This window comes from Lepisosteus oculatus, chromosome 2, assembly GCF_040954835.1.
Source record: "Lepisosteus oculatus isolate fLepOcu1 chromosome 2, fLepOcu1.hap2, whole genome shotgun sequence".
Classification (NCBI taxonomy): domain Eukaryota; kingdom Metazoa; phylum Chordata; class Actinopteri; order Semionotiformes; family Lepisosteidae; genus Lepisosteus; species Lepisosteus oculatus.
Window position 1 is genome coordinate 72,142,438 of NC_090697.1, and position 8,408 is coordinate 72,150,845.

The window sequence follows — 8,408 nt, forward strand, 5'->3', positions numbered from 1 at the left end:
CTGTAGCAATTAATCACATTATTTATTGGTAATATTTAATCTTATTGATATCTAGCTCTTTGTTTCACCAGTTTAAGCATAGTACTATTGCACTATGATCACTTTAACAGTTAAAAGTAATCATTCTGATTCAAGCCACATTAAATACTGCCATCAGTTACATTTATTATTATATGTATTTCTAACAATACTTCTAATTACTATGAGTGCTTTAAAACTCTATTCGCATTAATCAAAAATGGCAGGTATCACACAGACAGAGCTATCATGAATAATCTATATTATTGTAATCTACCAAATATGAGAAAAAACACTTACAATTGTTATAATTCTGACAATCTGATACAAGAATCCAAGAAAATTCCCAGTTGGCTGATACTGACTCTCATTTTTAATATGTAAAAATACATTGCAAGTACATGTACATAAGAAAGAATGACCCGTGCACAAGATTACATTCTAGTACGATTCACAGATCACATCAATGTAGTACGCAGAGGCTCTAGAGAGGAAATCTCTACGTAACATATACAGTAGAAACGTGGTTTTAATTTGACCAGTCCCACCCTGTTTCCACACTCTTACCGTACATTTAGTCAGGAGTCCAATCACTCCCGTATTAAAAATTAAAAATCCACCAACATATTTGATCTCGCTTTCAAATTTTTCCGGCTTCAGTGATTTCCTTCCTTTACCTGGAAGAACACCCGTTTCGTTTGTTGGAGTGCAGTTTTAAGCTTTTGAGTTTAAGATTCCCCTTACAGGAGATGTGAAGGGACAAGAGCTCTCACCGCCAAAGTACTCCTCTGCGCTCTCCCCCCCCCCAAAGACACAGGGGAGCCCTGGGCCAGCTGATCTGGCCGCAGCTAAAGGGACAGCAGGTTTGTCCACCCCAGAGGAGCCTTTCTAATCCTGCCGAGATAGAGCTCATTAGGAGAAGATAAAGACTCTTCCTGCTCGTCTCGGCCTCAGCCAAGCATTGCGGCCTGGCGCCGCTGCCTCTTGACTTCCACAGCGTCGGGTGTAATGTTACTGTTTGTTGTCAGTGTGTACACTAATAGTCCATTGAAATCAGCATCAGCCTTAACCTGCGCAACACACACCTTGCGTCTCGGGGTTAGCCAACCACAGGTATATTACACACAGTACACTCACGCACACACATTCTAAATGAGCATACAATCCAAACAAACAAGGGAGAGCAGCCTGCAACTATATTTCAATTACGTAACCTTGTTTTATGTTAAATCTTGTGGTTCATTGGTTCTAGGCCCTCTGTTTTCCCATTGTCATCTAATTTATTATCTTTAAACTTTTGATCACTGCAGGCATGCAGCCTGGCCTTTTTTTCTTTCTGCACAGCTAAGGTCCAGTCAGATTTCGGTCCTTCATCTGCTAAACAGATTGCGAAGGATACAAGAATCCAAGACAATCTGATACAAGATATCCCATATAAAATGCTTCTATAAGCAGTATTTCTTTCATACTGCTTTAAAAAAGGAATATTATCCATAAGGTTGGACGACCAATGACTTCTCTCCTATACAGTTCAGCAGGTTGCCAGCACAAATACTAAGGACCACAATGGCATTTGGCTGTCATTCTGCGAGTCAAACAATGCCATTCCCTGGTTGCCTACAGAATATTTTTAATCCTACAAAATCCTGACCACATATTTTTAATAACCACGGTTAGGACAAGTTTCACAAAAAAAATCGCTTACTACCACGCAGACTGGAAAGACTTCACAAAGACCCCCCAGGGGCAATTTCAGAGGGAGGTAAGCCCTCACAAGTCCTATATCTTAATCTGCTTACCTTGAAGACGTCACCTGCAGTAAGAAATCTCTGTTTCAGAAAGAGATCTAATAAAAAATGGAGACAATACAATAGCAGTGGTATACCACACTCGTGCTCGCTTACATTTTTCAAAAGGGGAAAAGTGTGAGATTTTAAATGTAAAAATTCTGGATTTCTGAAACCGAATAGGTACCCTTCAAATATCATCTTCCATGAAACAACCTGTCTGCAATTGTATTTAACATTCGAGTTCTCATTCGTGTCACCTCTGCAACATTTAAATCTGTATGGGTCTACAGCCCATTCTAAATGTCCAATTGCAAATGTCAGACTGGCCAGCCCTGTTCTCCAGCCTTGTTTCGGTTCTGCCACGTACAACTGTTGTCGAGTGATACTGGTGGAGCTCTACAGCAGGAAGGGTCTTGTCTAATCCTCATCTCATCCTCAGCTCTTTCTGCATCCGAACAGATTCCCTGAATGATTATTATCAAAAGAGATTGCAGTGAACTGTGAACAAACATAACATCAGGCAGAGCCTTCGGTGCTTAAAGCACCAGTTAATTGGGAATATGATGGCTCCATTGGCGCTGTCCTTGTTCCCAATTTATCTTTGAATGCTAATAATAAGAACCCCTGTTTTTACAATAGTTTATATACATTGCAATTGTGAATTGCTTACATGAATTGATCTTTGTTTTAGTTACTAATAGCCATCCATTTTGTGACCAATACGATGTCACGGTGGAACCGGAGCCTATCCCAGCAAGCAATGGGCCCAAGGCAGAACGCCAGTCCATCGCTGGGCAGGCACACACACACAGACACACCCGGGCCAGTTTTCCCAGAAGCTGATTACCCACCAGTATGTCTTTGGACTGTGGGAGGAAACAGGAGCACCCAGAGGAAACCCACTCAAACCTGGGAAGAACATACAAACTCCACACAGGTAACACCCTAAGAGCAGAACACCACCAATACAAAGCATCAGTTGCTAACCACTGTGCTGTCCATTTAATAATGTAGTTCAGGTGGGTAGCTGCGTCAGCATGCGTAGGCTGCAAGGGATGATCCACACCAGGCACTTTCCCTTGCAACAGAGCTCACTGTATCACCTGCAAGTACACAGCCACCACCACACTCATTCAAGGCCCCTCAGGACAATTCCGGATCACCCAGACAGCATCTTGTACCTCCAGCAACCTTATTTACTGTATCTCTTGCAGTAAATGTCCAGCCATCTACATTGGAGAAACAGGAAGGAGACTCAGAGACCGCTTCAGAGAACACGTCAGGGCTGTGAAGATTAAAGATCTCTCCAAGCCCATTGTTTCTCATTTCACCTCTGACGGCCACAACCACTCTAATCTCTCCGTCTGTGTTCCCAAAGACGGTTTTCCGAACTTATACATCAGAAAGACCACCGAAACTAAAATTATTCTGCAGCTAGGATCACACATTCTCCCTTCCCTTAACGACAGACTACTGTTCTTTTAAATTTTCTCCATTTATTGGAAGTTTCATTTCACACCTCTCTGCACCCATTCTGACTTCACACCTCTTGATTGGCCTCTCTTTCTGTCCCCTGCTCCCGCCTCTCACTCCTCCTCCCTCCCAACCTTTGTTCTCCCGCTACTTTACCTTTGCCTACTGCCCTGTCTCTCTCACACCTGAAGAAGGCTCCACGGCCGAAACGTTGTGTTCTCTTTCTTCTTTTTTTTTCAGCATGGAATAAACCTATTACTTGTTCATTTAATAATGTTATTAATAATATAATAATATCACTAATATTATTACTACAGTACCTTGCCTTATTGTTCTTTAAGTACATTTCTGTCTTGTATTCTTACCATAATGACAAAAATAAACTCACAGCAAACAATTGTTTTATACTGCTAAGAGAAAGTTTCCATCCTAAGTGACGATAATAAAAGTGAGATGTAATTTACAATTCCTGTTAATAGATGTATAGCAAGGAATATACAACCAATTAAATAACGATTGGATTTAGTAACAGAACATTACATTAAGGACAAATTCAAGTTAATTATATTAAATTAAAATAATATTTCTACACAGCAATGTATAAGAGCAGAATGAATATAAAATTACAATTTCACAATCGTGAAATTACTAGTCAATGAGAGCATCAACAATATTAGATGTCAAAGTTAATTTGAACCTTTTTAGGGAAAAAAAACTCCACAGCGACACGACATTCTGTAGCTTGCTTTCCAACGTTAAAAGCAAAAGGGAACTCCAGGTTTATAGGCCTGTAAGAATTGCTATTAGTTGGCTAGGACATTTCTTTCCTTATGTGAAGTGGCATTTCCTTGTAGGAAATGATCTTATCAGACATTGCACCTAATCTCAACTAATAATTGTTTACACCTTTTGACGGGCAGTTGATGAAGTATCCCTCAATGGATTTTTTAATTTATTAACATTATTACATTTAAATTGGGTCATTTAAATCCATGCCACATTGGCTTATTATAAATGCATAGCTAATACAGTTATATGGTAATAAACCACTTAACAGTAAATTAATATATTATGTTTAAAAGCGCCAATTCGGTAATCGGTGTCACTGCGGGTCACGTCGCCTCTCAGTAAGGGTTTGGTTAGTACCTGATCCCGATTACTCGACTTCATCGCGGAATTTTTACTTTATGAACGCCTCAGGAAAAAAAATAGGACGGATACAGTTCCAGCGCTTAATTGCGGCAGCCTCTCTTTTTTGAACAACCAATTTCAAAAGAGTTGTATTTTTAAAACATGGGCTGTGCACTTTCGTAATGTATTTTACGGAGACATGCCTTAGTAAAGTCAGCCTTTAACTCGCAGATAATATAACGCGGTATTTTTACACATGTAGTCGACTGGAATTACAACCCCAGAAAGAGAGAGCAAGACGAAAACAAAACGGATAATACAGCTTCTAATTAGTTTAATGGTAGGGCGTGAATCGAAATATGACAATTTAAATTAATTATCTCAAAATGATGTATTCTGACGCCCATGGTTGTGGGTCTGGATAAATTCATGCATTTATCCTAGGGCTAGATGTTAAAAGACGCAACTAGCTGAAGGCACTTGGCTTCCACTTGGACTTATGGGGTGGTCTAAATCCTCTCAGCTCTGGGACTTATCAGCCTTATCAATAAGACCAAGTATGGACATTAATGTGATAATAATGGAGGTTACATCACCGAGTTGATGAGACGTGGTTTCTTTCCCCAAATCTGTCTGTTTCTGCTCTGTTGTTGTGCTCGACCAAAAACAGTCTGGCTCCTTCGCTATCTGACGGTGCTGTCAGATATAAGAGCCATCGATAAGCAAAACAAACATTGATCAAACGAGGCCTGAAGAAACTCTGTAGAGGCTAATACTGCCTAAGGAGATGGCCGTCGGAAGTAGCGCTCCAAGGTAATTGTTTGAAGCGCTTTGGATAATATCCAGAGGTTTGGTTGGGGGGAAGCCAACTTGACAAGAACAGAAGGGTTTGGACAACATTTTGTGTAACAAAACAAACGAAAATACAGCCTATTGAAAATGTGTGAGATAAAACAGTTTAGGCGAATTTAACTTTATTAATACTTCTGTGTTGTATCCTTTCTTGTAGTTTACATTAAGGAAACAGATTAATGTGCAGAAAATATTGAAAACGTGCATATGCCTAATAATTTGCAGATGCATTGAACCACCCCTGTAAATTCAAAAACCCTTTTGTGAGGGATGTACACGCAAAGGGACATGCCGCTATTGAATTTCATATCTGGACAAGAGCGATCACACAGATCTGATCTTGGACGCGACACAGCAGAAAGTCACAGATTTCAGTGGGTGTGGCCACGAGAGGAGGTTTTGTGTGGGTGTACAGTTCTCAGCTAATGACCGCTGGAGGAAGCGATTCCAGAGCGCTGAAAGGGAACTCCGCGATGCCATTAAGGAGCCATTATAGACAGGTTATCCAATGGTGTAGTCAGGCATCAGGGGCTCTTTCGGCACCCCCATCTTTTGTCTATTAGAGGGAACAAGCACTTCAGCAGGGCACTTGGCACATGCAGTCGAGTACAGGGGGATTTGAAATCTCTGTGGCGTCCGCGTTTTGCTCGTCGACACACACCCACCCAAGTCTCCGACTGCGCTTTCTCTTCTGTGTCGCGTTTTCAGTTTCCAGCGACAATGCTTTCGAGTCCCGTGACCTCGACCCCTTTCTCTGTCAAGGACATCCTTAAACTGGAGCAGCAGCAGCACATCCCCGGCGTTTTCCATCAGCAAGGCTTTGTAATGCCAGAACCGGACGTGTCTTCCACGCCGTCGCCACAGTACCTGCACGCCGCCCTGAAGAGCTCCGAAGTGTTGTATAGCGCGGAGAAGCCGTTCTGCGCCGGGGAAGGGCCACTGAAGTCTCACCTGAGCTCGGGGGACTTTGACATGCTGAGGGGCTGCTGCGGCTCTCACACAGAGGAGGAAATGGACGCCATCGAAGAGCCAGGTGAGCTTGGAACTGGACCTGATTAACAGATCAAGGCGAATCTCTTCATGCTTATTGACAGCCAGTCTTATTCATAACCACAGCGTCGTAAAGAATTGCCAACAACGAACACAGAGAGATCCGTCCTCACAGCTATCTTTAATTATTATACTGAGAAGTAATGACAGTAAGAGTAATCGTCAGGTACCGCATATACTTTGCGGAGACGTGCCGTCTGATTTTCCCCACCAACAAAAAACTTTTAAAACAAGTCAGAAAGCCTTTATGGAATCTCCTCCACAATTCATAAGATAAAGCGAATAACCGACACAGTGTTGTAGCCATGACTGAGGTTGCAAATAAGTGCAATAATGATCGTCACAGTTGCATTGTAATGTACCGTCGGAATGAATTAAAACCAAATCGTACTGTACCTCCCATTTAATCTGACGAACTAAATCAGCTTTATAGCCTAGCCTATCTAATTGTTGGGATTATTGGCAGCATAAACGAAATAATAAACGTCCTACTGCATTAATAAATCATTTTAAGATCTGCATTTCGTCAATTAAATAGACGAACTGCACTTGCAAATCATTGCAAGCAGAAACAATAGAAAGTGACTACTGTGCGCTTAATATTTAAAAGCAAAATAACCCCCATCAACACTGGTGTGTTTTTATAGTACCTTAAAAGAAAGTTTTTTCTACATTTATTTACATTAAATTTGTATTGCTTTTAAAAAAAATCTGTTATGTGGAATTATGTTGAAAATTTTCAATGTTCCCTATTTTTTCCCAAGTTGTGCAATAAGAGCAGAGTATCCCACATCCAGATGAACGTCGGTTCAGCTCCAAAGCTTCCTCGATTGCGTACGTCTAATTAAGAGGTTTTCGTCTTCACATTCTAGGCAGCTGTGGTGCCGAAGATTCCCCGGGCGGTAATGGAAAAAAGGAAGATTTTTACCCCGAGAGACCGAAGCAGAGGCAGAGGAGAAAGCCGCGGGTCCTGTTCTCTCAGGCGCAGGTGTTCGAACTGGAGAGGCGGTTCAAACAGCAGCGCTACCTGTCAGCGCCAGAACGCGAGCACCTGGCCAGCATGCTGAAGCTCACCTCCACCCAGGTGAAAATCTGGTTTCAGAATCGGAGGTACAAGTGCAAGCGACAGAGGCAGGACAAATCGCTGGAGTTAGCCGGCCACCCGCCGCCGCCGCGAAGGGTAGCGGTACCGGTACTGGTTCGAGACGGCAAGCCATGTCTTGGAGAATCCCAGACCTACACGGCCCCGTATAACGTAACTGTTAGCCCTTATCACTACAACACGTATTACGGCGGCTACAGCAGCAGCCCGTACAGTTGCAGTTACACGGGGATGCCCTCGATGCCAAGCGTAAACCAGCCTCCAAGTCAGATTGTGAATATGAATTTCAGCATGGGCAGTGCGGTACAGCCGAGCGCCTTGAATCAACAGGGCCCCCTGCAGGCCAAGCTCCAAGGAATCCGGGCCTGGTGAGACGAGCAAGCACTCCATGTTACTGTAAATAATCGCCTTATTTCATATGTAAAATGGACTCTTAACGGAGAGAAACAGCAGATGTGATTTGGAGAAAAAAAAACGTGAACATGTAAACGCCTTCCTACCACTGTGAAACGGTGCGCTCACAATCTGAAAATGTTCACGGAGAAGATTTTTACACCCATTTATTCGAACATATAATTTTGTAAAAGGTACTGATTGTTGCTTTGTTTTGGCTTCACATGTGTGTGCTGTAATAGTATCTCGACCATTCCTTCAGAAATGAAAGCGGTGAAATAAAATGATGATGGGTCAGAAAAGAAAGTGCTTCGTTTAAATTCTTAAAAGGAGACGACAATTACAGTATTTACAGATTCTGAAAGATAAGCAGGACGTATCTATATTTTTTGTCTGCCCCGTGGTTTTTCGTGGAGTTTTCGGTCCTTTCAGATTCATGTCAAAACTGAATTTAACTTGAACTAAACAGTGCAGATGCGAACTTCGTTTAAATGGCTTAGATTAGAATAATCTTCTGTCAAGACAGAACAAAGACATACGCTGAAGAGAAATCACTGGTCATAAGAAAATAATAAAGAATATAATAAAGTATAGGTTCA

At 41.9% G+C, this 8,408-nt stretch overlaps 1 protein-coding gene across 1 annotated transcript; it reads left to right on the forward strand.

Annotated features, from left to right (window-relative positions):
* The first annotated feature begins 5,707 nt into the window (after positions 1-5,707).
* On the forward strand, positions 5,708-8,097 carry nkx2.7 (NK2 transcription factor related 7). Its single transcript, XM_006625487.3, has 2 exons — positions 5,708-6,297; positions 7,187-8,097. The coding sequence occupies exons 1-2, from the start codon at positions 5,985-5,987 to the stop codon at positions 7,786-7,788; spliced, it is 915 nt and encodes a 304-aa protein (XP_006625550.2). The 5' UTR covers positions 5,708-5,984; the 3' UTR covers positions 7,789-8,097.
* The last annotated feature ends 311 nt before the right edge of the window (positions 8,098-8,408 follow it).